This window comes from Nicotiana sylvestris, chromosome 3 (assembly GCF_000393655.2).
Source record: "Nicotiana sylvestris chromosome 3, ASM39365v2, whole genome shotgun sequence".
Taxonomy (NCBI): Eukaryota; Viridiplantae; Streptophyta; class Magnoliopsida; order Solanales; family Solanaceae; genus Nicotiana; species Nicotiana sylvestris.
In genome coordinates this window covers 52,111,320-52,123,528 of record NC_091059.1, presented here as the reverse complement: position 1 = coordinate 52,123,528, position 12,209 = coordinate 52,111,320, and the positions used below count along the sequence as shown (strand labels likewise).

Below are 12,209 nucleotides of genomic sequence, written 5' to 3'. Positions count from 1 at the left end.
AAACACGTTTACCCAAAATGTTGACCGAAGTCAAATTAACTCATTTTATAATCAAAACTTATTAGTTTTCACAGAATTTCATATTTAAGTTTTCCGGCTACGCGCCCGAACTGCGCATGCAAATCGAGATGACTCTAAATGAGATTTTCAAGGCCTCAGAACATAAAATTTCGTTTTAAAACAAGTGATGACTTTTTGGATCATCGCAATGTTTAAACTTCTACCTTATTGTTTTTAGTGAAGGGAGGGAGGGGGTTAAAGACCTTAAGTTGTGTGAATATTCATCAGATTAATGGATGTCATAATCAAAATACACTTTAGAAGACCGGTAACGAAAAGCAAGGACTATTTTGAAAAGGAGTTTTAACTTTTATGCAGATAACTGTCTATATAAAAGAAATTAATAACTTGAAAATAAGAGAGATAATCTGCTAAGGTTATAATACACTGATAGCTTAAAATTTTTACACATTAAATCCTTTTGAAAGCTTAAATTCGAGTCTCTATATATTGAAGTTAAATAAGGAAGATCCACCAAGTAAAGATATTCCCAAAGGTATGCACCTAACTATGAAGAAATAAAAATTTTGCCTTCTGATTGTACTCGAGTTCGTTTATAACATAAGGCCCGGGGGGGGGGGGGGTAATTAAGGTCAGATGGAAGCCTCGCTAATTATGATAAAGAAGAAACAAGGAAACTAGTAAATGTAATCGCACAAAATTTACAATTCTCTAACCACAACATTAGCTGAAATACAAAGAGATCAACAAGACCATCCCAAGAAACCACGACCATATGCCGGGCGGTCCCTGAAAATGAGACAGAAAAGGGAAAGAGGTAGCACGTTTCATCACTCAGATCACCGTTCTGTGACCTCCAAATGCCCAAATCTGCCAGCGGAAAATGAAAGATTAACATATCTTTTCACTCACACAGGTCTAAGATCGCAGAGAGCAGAAGAATACATGGGAAATGATCAATGTGGCAATAAATGAAACTTGTATCTCAAAAAGAAAAAAGAAAGAAAGAGAGCAATACTTGATAACTCTTTTGGTTGCACAATTAACCCTCATCCTTGTAAGAAAACATAAAAAAAACTTACCTTCAGGTTTGTATCCCAACTTCCTGTACATAAGGCACTTCCATCAGCTGACAATCCAAGACAACTAATCCGACCTTCATGAGAGTTTTGAACTGATCCCAAATTTAAAACCACCTAGTATTTGAAACAGCAAATGCAAACATAAGGTTGATGTGAAATAAGGAAGAACTAAGATGATAGCAACATAAACATACACAAACCATCAGACTACAGCAAGTACAGTTATAGCTCTCAGCAGAAAACAACAATTAGTTGAATATTGTTTAAAAACCAATGGGAACTTAGAACAAGAATCATCTCACAATCTCTTCCAACAATAAGTTCACCAACGGTAGTATATATTCTTTTTAACAACTAAGAGATATGCTGCCTCCAGCTTCAAAGATTGGTGGATAATAGACCCGCATCTCTACCCTTCTCCACTTAAATACCAAACTTGGTATCCCAACTGGAACTGAAATCGTGATGATGATAGATGAATATTTCAGACAAACAATGCATAAGCAACAAAGAAGCTACTGTACCTCACCCCCAAGCTAGTTGAGGTATGTTATATTATCCTCACTATTCATTTAGCTCCATCGTACCATTTCATTCCTATAGTCAATAACTTGGGTTCTCTAAATACTTAAGGTTCTCTCTAGTTGCTACTAACATGCACACCTCCAGACGGATTTAAATAACTCCTGGAAAATTTTGAACCTACTGTAAGCTGTAGAATCATGACTGAGCTTTAACCCCAACTCATAAGCAATGAAAACAAAATGCAACTCTGCTTTACCTTTGCTAATAGTGTGTCCCACACGTAACAGTCACCATTCGAGTACCCAGCAAACAGAAGCCGACCAGAGATGGAAAATACAATGGAAGTGACATGTGGCATGTCACCATCACCATGCGGTTGGTAGTACACTTGCAGCTGGTGTCCAGTTCTAATGTCAAACAATCGGCAAGTTCCATCATCTGAACCAGTCCCAAATCTATTACCATCAGGGAAGAACTTTACAGTATTAACATCTCCCTCATGACCATAGAATGTTCGCTGTGCTCGACTAGCAACACGGGTGTCCCACAGACGGGCAGTTGTATCACAGGATCCAGACACGAACAGTTTTGGATTTGATGCATTGATTGAGACGCTGATCCAATCAAAAGAAATGAAAAAAATGATGTTGACAAACTTCAAAAAAACGTAATGAATATTGCATAACACTCTATAGGTCACCAACTTACCTTAATACATCAGCACTGTGCCCAGACTGAAACTCACCTCCAAAGACAGAAGTTCTTAGGCCAGTGGTTATATCCCACAGAATACATGTTTGATCACCAGAACCAGTTATCATGTGACCTTCCTCATCTGGAACATACTGACATGCTGACACGTATCCCTTGTGCCCACTAAGCATTCTTGATAACGGAAGGTTCCCCTCCTTGTCAGTAGGCGAATTCAAATTGAAGATAGAGCAGACACTATCAAGTCCGCCACAGGCAACGGAATGCCCAAAAGGAGAGAAGGCGCAGGTCATGACCCAAGCACATGGAAGCTTAATTGCATGGGTTTTCTGGCTGGTCAGAGCATTCCATACTATTAATCTGCCATCTTGGGATGCACTCACAATACGATTCTTTTCTGGAGTCCAGTCCAGTGAATATACCTGCCAAAAGTTTTTAAAGAAGTTTAGTCATGCAAAACCATGTTTAGTTAGTATACATCCTAGGATCCAAAAAGACTTAAATTCTGGTCAAAGTGAAACTGAGATTACTGCCCCTTCAACTTTTATCAATACCCTCGCATTACTTCACATAAGTTGTGAACCAGTGAATCAGCAATTAAAAAGCACAGACGAAATCCGAAATATGATGAAGATACATCAATTAGATTTCTAAAATTTTATAACCTCAGGGAGAATCAAACTCAGGAGCAAGCATAATGGTGTAAAAGTATTCTTCACCAGTCTGGTTAATACTTCTTTTTGGTAGGTTATCTGGTGAGATTTAATATTTTGTCATGAGGTTTTTTTGTTAGTTATCTATAATTATAAGGTCCCTTCAAATGTGGGTTTTCGTATTTGTGGTTTAGTAGTTATCGTCCTGGGTAACCTCAGAACATTCACAAGCTTGACTAACAGCAGGGGGTACCTTTGGGGGGGGGGGAGTCCTGAGGATACGTGAATCATATGATACGTGTAAAAGTATTTTTTTTAAATACTTAAATATATGTGTGCACCCTAACCCAAAGTATCATATGATATGATGGTTATTGAGTGCACCTCTCTAAGTAAGGTTAGTAGTTCAAATCTTGTGTCAATTTTGTTGTTTTTTTAATTTCTTTTTCTAGAATTGGGCGGACCCACGCGAGATTAGCATGTCAGGTGTCACTTCTGCATATTAAGTACTTTTTCTTTTTCTACATTTCTTTATTTGGTTTATGCTTTAAAATTTTCAAGTCTGGCACAGTGAAATTCCTATTTTCTTTTTTTACCTTAATTTTATATATATAAGAAAAAAAGTTAATTTTGAACTTATAATTCCAAAAGCCTAATCGGTGCACTAGTAAGAATTAAAGGTTGACCCGTAAAATTTATATCATGGATTCACCTCTTCGTAATAGTGTTGTCATCTTCCCAAAATCCTGGATCCACCTCTGAGTAACAGCTCCCAAATGTTATCTTGGTTTGGTAGTATTGCGCTTTTGCATCTCCAAGTTTGTTGGTGGCCCGAAGTTAGCCTGCTAACCAAGTTTTATCAATTCATTAAGTACAAGTAATTTTTTTTAGATGGAAGTACAATTTACCCTAAGTTGAAGCAAATTATTAATGAATAACACTTTTCCAAAATTGTGTAGTATCAATTGCAGTGTATCACTTGTCAAGGTCTCAAGGATTTGACAACAACAAACCCAGTGCAATAGATTCTCCAACTTGTTTCATCGCTAATTTTTCCCGTTTTCTATCTCTTCTTCTTCGTGGTGTTTGCCTTCTCTTCCACCCAGTTGTTTATGATAACAGAAAACTTTTTGGTTAACAAGAACCAACCGTACTTGTACATCTATTTAAAGTTCAAGCTAACCTATGATGTCAATAACTTGCGCTGCATCATCTTGAGTCATACGACAAATAACTATTAGAGGCACCCAAAGGGGCGCTGCAAATATCCGGACTCTTCCAAAAGCACTCTTCTAGTCATCAATAAAATAGTTAATGCAGACTAGTTATATTAAGAACTTCTCTCTCCCTAAAAAAAGCTCCTTTATCATGTATGTAGCCTTCTTAGTTGCTAAATCAATGTCTTCCTTTGAGCCACTTGAAAAACAGTGTCTTTCTTTGAGAACTTTAATCAAGCACTTCATAGATGATACGCCCCTAAGGGAGTCTGGAACCAAAAGGTTGCAAATTTTGACTCAAGAAACAAAAATAGGTAAAAAAGTGTCGAGGACAATTTTATATATAACGCATGTAAAACGTGTGTTATACATAAACCTCGAAAAAAGTGTTGAGGACAATTTTATATATAACGCATGAAAAAAAGGGTTGAGGTCAGTTACCCCGTTAAGGTATAGCGCATGTTTTAAATGCGTGATACTCGGTATTTTGAAACCTATAGTATAGCTGAACCTAAAAAGTCGGTCAGGTATAGAGCATGTATTACATGCGCTATACATAAATAAAATAAACCTCTTCTTCCCCCATCTATTTTCTAATCTTCCATTGGAGCCCACCTCCCCCGCCCAAAATCACGTGTCGCTATTATATTACGAAAAAAACACAAGATTCAAGGTTAGCTCGTGGTGTAGAACTTGATTTGGTAGAAAAGGCGCGTATATTCACCGTTCAAAAACTTTCAAAAAAAAGTTATTTGGATAAACTCTTTTCATATAAATTGTTTATATTTTTGTGTAATTCGTTTTTACTAATTATGCCATGATTTGGTGCGTGTTTAGTTAATTCATGAATTTATTAATAAAAATGAGTTACACAAAATATAAATAATTTATACGAAAAGAGTTTATCGAAATACCTTTTTTTTTAACGGTGAATATACGCCGCCGTTTCTACCAAATCGAGCACAAATCAAGTTCTACACCACGAGCTAACCCTGAATCTTGTGTTTTTTTCCGTAATATAATAGCAACACGTGATTTTGGGGGAGAAGGTGGGCTGGACCGAGAGAGGCTCTGTCGTGGAAGAAGAAGGGGTTTATTTTATTTATGTATTACATGTGCTATACCTGACCGACTTTTTATATTCAGCTATAGCGCATGTAATATATGCGCTATACTACAGGTTTCAAAATTTCGAGTATAACGCATTTAAAACATGTGATATACCTTAACGGGACAACTGACCTTTAAGGTATAGCGCATGTTTTACATAAAAATTGTCCTCAACGCTTTTTTTTTTTACCTATTTTGGTCGTCAAAATTTGCAACATTTTTATTCCGGACTCCCCGCAAGGATCACCAAAAGCATCAAGACCCTTCACAAGATCTCAAGTCAAGAAGCTAAGGGACTTGCACCTAAAGGCCTACAATGTTATTAGGGTGATTTCTAAGGAGGAGTTACACGTCGCCTCCCCCCCCCCCAATGGTTGAGGGACACAGTCCAACTGGGTCCATTTCTAGAATGTGGTCCAAGGGGAGTGAGAAGGGTTGTGTCAACAGTACCGTGTCAATGGTTAAAGCCACAACGGTTCCGCCTGTGCCAACTGATCTATTGCCAACAGTTCAAAAAGTACAAGAGGGTGACCACATGGACCGTGCCAACAGTCCGAGCCCATGCCACCATGTCCATGGATCAATCCAATGACCGTCGTCATCATGAGCCACCATGGGGAGCTTATGCGCAATCACATGACTTAGGCCATGATTGTCAATTATTGGATACTTCGGCTACAAATTTTCCCTTTGGGGTATAGTAGTTTGGCCGATTTAGGGGTACTTATGTCTTTCCTTTAGACCTAGTATAAATAGAATAGGATGAGGTCATTTTCTTTTTCAGACTTGTTTTGAATATTGAAGAATGTTGATGAATCATGAGGAACTTGTATTTCCTACTTGTTGATCTAACTCTGTAAGGTGTATAATTCGTCTTGAGGGAAATCCTATAGATTAGGTGCTATAAGTCTTGTAATTGTTGAGTAAATGATTATATCGATTGTTTGACACTGCACCTTATATCGGGCTAGTCTTAATTTCTATCCTTTAATCTTTGTTTCTTTAATTTCCGCACATCAATTTGTATCAACAGATCTCCTCAAAAATAATTTTCTTGAACAATTGAAATTTTACATAAGAGAAATTCCTAAACAGTAGCCTTTATCAAGCTCCCAACAAAAGAATGAACAAGCAATAATAGGAAGAGAACAGTGGCACCTTATGATCGAACAATCAATCTTGCCTAACAGGACGTGCCAAATAGCTTTACCAGGAAGATGATCACGCTTTATCCAGAAGATAGATGTTTTTCGAACAATGATAATAACAGATGAAAAAAGAAGATACAAGGATTCTTGTCATCACAAAATAGAATGAGAAACAAAAAAGTTAAACCTAATGGAAAGGATACGATATAAAGGTTAATGAGGAAAATGACGTGTAGAATAAGGAAACAACTGATGAGAAAGGAGACAAGACCATTTATGCTCGAGATAGGATATATAATTCTGCCAAATGACCCTACCTCTACAAAGGCAGGGTCAATTGTCAGAGAAACTATTTCAAGGGTGCTGTTATTTTTCCAAACTATTTGAGTCCAAAACGTCCAAACTCTGATAATGTCTGCTTGATTAAATAAGCGAGTAACTTCATCCTGTCTCGTTACTTCTTTCGCTCCAAAAGTTAGCTCCACATTTTCCAATGCAAAAAATGATAGCGACGAAACATGATCATTAAATATCTAATAGCTACTAACGGTAATTATGCGGACCATTATATATAAGTCCATACAGCCATACTAGTTTTTAAGTAGCTTGGAATACTCAAATATTTTCAACAAACATGGTCAGAACCATGGAACAAGATAATGAAGAAGGAACTCAATCTCTCAGCCATGACATTAATGTCAGAGAAACTTTACATGATGTGTTTGGTTCTTCGAGGATGATAGCCTAGTTAATGAGGAAGAAAATTCAATCTTTCATACGATAATAAAGTCTAATGGAGTCTATGACATGACGATCTATGAAAAGAGAATGATTTCTTTGAGGATCATCAAGATGGGGGAACGGGAGGTGTTAATGAGATATGGGTATGTGAAAATACTGAAGTATTACAAGGTACAAAACAAGAATGACCATTTCTAAGCATTCTTTTTTTTTTGTTAAATTTTTTAATAATAATACGCTGACCATATACATTATGTTAAAATGTTTCCCTATACTAAGTATTCTTAACATTTAAGTTATTTCATTTGTTTAATTGTAGTTTCACTGAGTAATGTTAGACTCTAACTATATTTACCGAATTTCATAATTCTCTTAATTTGGAGGAAAACTTTTTGTAGATGGAAATTTATTGGATGTGATTGATATTAAATTCGTCGAAATTTAACTAGAATTAATTAGTATATTTGGTAGTATTTTATTTTATTTTAGAGAGATTTTTGGGCTAGCTAATGTTAGGTCTTGTTTTGAATCAAATTTTCTACCAAGCTAGGTCAAACTTCGAATACCTCACCTTGAGCCCAAAAGCCACCTGACCCAAGAGCCCAAAACCCATCAACCCACCAGCCAATCAAAATCTTAAATTTAATCCAAGCCTCCCAATCCAATGGTTATCATTCTCCTGAGCGGTGCCACCAATTGTGTGTGTGGTCTCAATATAAGTGTTTTCAAAAGCCAACTTGATCAAGTAAGCAACCATGTTTTCCATGGAACTTGGGGGTGGCTAACACCTTCCCCCGTCAAAAGAATCTCCTTGCCTACAATCCTCTTTTGCAAACAAGTAAATGGAGTTATTTTGGTTTTCAAAAGGAAAATGCTTTTAAACTTGTTTTAAGGTGACCTACCACACAAAACTCCATTGTTAGGTGGTGACTCCGGGAAAATCCCTTTTGGAAACATCTTTTTATTACTTTCAAATTGAAAACCTTTTGACTTTGGAAAAATACTTTATCTTTTTAAAGGTAAAAAAGGGTGTGACATAGGTAACCTCCGGTAAAAAAAATCTTCAAGAAATAACAGTACACATCATTTCACCATCTTCTCAATATGTACTGGGATTCACTTTGTGCACTCTTTTATGAGACATCACCTTCATTATGTGGCAGCTTATAAACCAATTAACCCAAACATCTTGCAAGTGCACTGAAGATATTGCCTCAAGGTCAGTATTCAACCTTGAATACAATTGATTCCCAAAAAGTCGTTTCTAGTCGAACGGTAAATAATATTCATCTCGAGCAGTGTAGCTACCTCATTCCCAATCTTGTGTAATGGAATAAACGAATAACAGTGCAACAATTGCACCAATTCCTTTTGGACCATCTTAAACAATGTTCGTGTAAGAGCGGATTGGAGTTGTTCTACCCGCAAAAACCCAAAATCACATTTCACTTTGGTGTATCTGGACTTTTATTTAACTTTATCTCATTGTCACATTTTGCTATAATTGCAAGCTCGTACTATTCAACAGTATCTAAAGTGTACTACCATTCACATAACCATCAAACAAGGAATGCATTCCCTTGCCCCTTTGTGTAGATCTCATCCCAACAGAGTAGATTTCTGAGATTAAAAAGTACCCAACTTTCTCGTTCACCATAAAACTTGATCATCCAATTATTACTTTCCACAAACCATGTCTTTTTGTAAATTCGACCCATCTTCTTTCAAATTCCTCTACTGTGAACCATAGTTTGGTTTGAATTCATTCTTTGCTGCAACATATTATATTCAGCAACAGCTTTCAACTTAGTAGATATCTTTACATATATATGTCATAGGCAAAACCGACTGATAGTGTCAGACATCAGTTGACCTATTGTTTGCTCTTATGCTCTCGCATTGATCACTCAGCATACAAGTTGGATGAATGTCTCCCGTAGCATAAATTCAAGTAGAAAACATCCGCCCAAATATTTTAGCATCTTTATGCTATATCAGTGCACCCCCAAGTACTACCGGACAAAGGCGATTAACACTCATGAATGTTGCAAATGGCGGTCAATACATGTCCACAAGGTATGTGGTATCGAAGTTAACTATATCATAAGGTCCATAAGCATCCTTTACCTGCTGATGAATCCAAATAACATTTTCCAATCTACCTTCCAAGTCTACATCCATCAAATGAAGGAAGCCCTATCCTTTCCTTGCATTTCATAAAAAAGTGGATGGACTTAGCATTCTTCCTACAGTCTCAGTTGTTACTGTGAATAAAATTTCTAGTTCTCGGATAAGCATCCCATTCGTTCAACACTCCCATGCCAATTGCTAAACCTCACTCACACAAATTCTAATACGTGAGCTGTCATTTGCTTCAATTATCCTATTCAATGCCTATGTCATTTTCCTATGGTCAACAATAAGCCAAGACATGTCAGGGTTAATTGGATGCAAATGCACTTCAACTACCTTGCTTACAAGGCACCTTACTTTACCATCTATCACATCGTTAACTCTATCTAGACATTTAGTCCTCTCAGCATACTTGCTGTAAAGAGTTTTACCTCTCACATACGGAAAAATGTACTTGGTGGACTCACCATCTTACGTATTGATCATTTCACTACACTAAATCCTTTAGTTTCCATGTTTCGTGTATAAATCAAACAATTTGTCTATACCAGAAAAAAGTCATTCCAATTTTTGGACCTTCTAATACTTCTAGAATTTCACCGACCTGCATCTCATTAAAATCTCTAGTGTCCTACCTTAATATTCCTAAAAATAATCACTCTTCATTTATAGTTCGTCACGTCATGGATTCAATTAGAGACATCACTTTCATAAAAAAAAATAGAATAATTCATCTGAGAAAATAGAATTTTCTTCCTCATTAACCAAATTGTCATCCTCCTCCATGGTTTTGATCGTATTTGTTGAAAGAACTACAAGCCACTTAGATTTTAGTACGGCTGTCTAGTATATAATACCTTTAGCAGGTATTAGATATATAATGATCAATTTTTGCAGTCAACACTTTTTGCATTGGAAGAGATTCACTTTTAGAGAAAAGGAAGTAGCGAGAAACGATGAAGTCATCCGCTTATTTAGTTAAGGCATTGTAGACACTTTATATTTTGGATGCAAATATTGTGGACAAATAACAGCAACCTTTTCCAAAACATTGTGTTTGTAGCATATCAAAACTACAAGTTTTTTTCTTCCAGTTCCGAAGAGAATTAATTCAATAACCTAATTGATGAATACTAGGTATAGAACTCGTGAACAGACATGCTTAAACCAAAATTGCACCATTTGTCACCATGTTATGTTTCAAAAAAAAAATCGAGCTCCTATATAACTTTACTCCATGTAGATCATAAGGTAAATGCATATTAAATTCTCACTATAATGAAGAAAGACTTCAGACCACAGCATAAACAAGTGTATAGACAATACAAAAGGTTTCACAAACATGCGACTACACTAAATTTACTATTTTTCATGAAGAAACAAATTTTACTGATTTGACTGAAAAAAATTAATAATGTCGCATTCAGTGACAACTTATTAGGCAATAGAATCAGGCAAATCATAAAATGGAAGAACGATATAAAGGAAAACCGAGGCCAGCAATTTGTTGCAACCTCTGAATTGGAGCAAACAATACATAACTGTAAGTCCATCCTTTCGAAACATACACTATACATGTTAGTGTTAACCTACTAGAAGCAGTTGGTCAAAGAGAGCAACATTAAGGACGCTGAGATCAAATTTGTAATTTTTAGAACAGATAAAAACTAAAATCATTAAGGCTTAATTCCCTGCCCTTGAAACACAATACCTAGTTAAAAATTTAGGTTCTTTGGCTCCAACATACAAGCCTTGGTGCAACAGTAGATAGTCGTCAGTCATATAGGTTTAATGTGTTGGAAGAGAAGCACAAGGACAGAAAATATCTACCTTACCGGTATGTCCTTGCAGGATCCGACAACAAACCAGATCCGTCGGGCCAAAGCTGACTGGAGCTTTACCTTGTGACCTTGCATACCCAGCAACTGCCAAAATAAAAAAATTAGATCTCCTGTTTTGTTAAATATGCAATTCATGAAGAAAAGGAGGGAGAGAGAAGCAACCGTCAGTGTCAAGTAGATGGAGACGCTTCTGCTTGAGACGTTCACGGAGAGTATTTACAGTTTGGTTAGCGGCCATGTGCCGTTCTTTCAGCTCCGTAACTGACATATTTACCATTATTCAACCATTCACTTCCATCAAATTCATCATTTGAATTAGTGAGAGAGAGAGAGAGAGAGAGAGAGGAGATTTTTACTAAGTTGACTCAGTGGCTGCTCTGGAAGAGGCTGGCAGTGTGGTTTGGGGGGAGGGGGGGGGGGGATGCCGGGGAGTTTGGTGTTGGTAGGTGAGTGTGGTTTCAGGGAAAATACTTTGCCTATCCGGTATATAGCTATTTAAACTAGTTTTTTACCAATATTGTCGGGAGGTCTATTTTGGTCTCTCAAATATAATCTTGAGCATATTTAGTCCCTTAAGTATGTTAAAGTAGAGCACCTTTAGTCCCTTATCTTTGAGAATATGTCTATTTTGGTCTCTTAAATATAATCTTGAGTATATTTAATCCCTTATATGCTAAAGTGGAGCACATTTAGTCTCACTGACAGAATCGTTCAAGATCAATTACGAGGTTGGTTTCGGCACTCACCGTCCTTTTAATTTACTTATCGAAAATATTTTATAAACCAACGCCCAATAATAGTACAGAGCTGACAAATTTAAGATTTTAAGTCTGAAACTTTTACTTCTAAAAATTTCGGTTGTTTTTTCCAAAAAGATAAGTTAAAATTTGAAAAAATTAGAGCTGTCAATATCACTTCTAGGTATATTATTGAAGCAAATGAATAACCAGATTGTATTATCACTTTTAGCTTGCGCTAGAAATTATTTACATTTGGTAGCCGAAAAAGTATATAAAATTTGTATAAT

At 36.4% G+C, this 12,209-nt stretch overlaps 1 protein-coding gene across 2 annotated transcripts; it reads right to left on the bottom strand.

The window, feature by feature from the left end:
* Positions 1 to 571: 571 nt before the first annotated feature.
* On the bottom strand, positions 572 to 11,651 carry LOC104228583 (guanine nucleotide-binding protein subunit beta-2-like). Of its 2 annotated transcripts, none has more exons than XM_009781059.2 (6): positions 11,345 to 11,651; positions 11,172 to 11,266; positions 2,337 to 2,761; positions 1,885 to 2,242; positions 1,104 to 1,217; positions 572 to 891 (listed from the first exon to the last, which is right to left on the bottom strand). In XM_009781059.2, exons 1-6 carry the CDS (start codon positions 11,457 to 11,459, stop codon positions 856 to 858), a joined length of 1,143 nt encoding a protein of 380 aa, XP_009779361.1. In that variant the 5' UTR covers positions 11,460 to 11,651; the 3' UTR covers positions 572 to 855. The 2 variants fall into 2 exon arrangements, with proteins under 2 accessions (XP_009779361.1, XP_009779362.1); XM_009781060.2 differs by having other exon boundaries at positions 11,177 to 11,266; positions 11,345 to 11,470.
* Positions 11,652 to 12,209: the final 558 nt, after the last annotated feature.

Bases quoted from the DNA above. Each gene is read 5' to 3' on its own strand.
- LOC104228583 (XM_009781059.2), bottom strand. From the start codon at position 11,459: ATGGTAAATATGTCAGTTACGGAGCTGAAAGAACGGCACATGGCCGCT. The intron at 2,762-11,171 runs GTAGATATTTTC...AACTTTTGGCAG, and splicing joins TGCAAGGACATACCGGTAAG to GTATATTCACTGGACTGGAC. The intron at 892-1,103 runs GTAAGTTTTTTT...TTCCGCTGGCAG, and splicing joins GTTGGGATACAAACCTGAAG to ATTTGGGCATTTGGAGGTCA.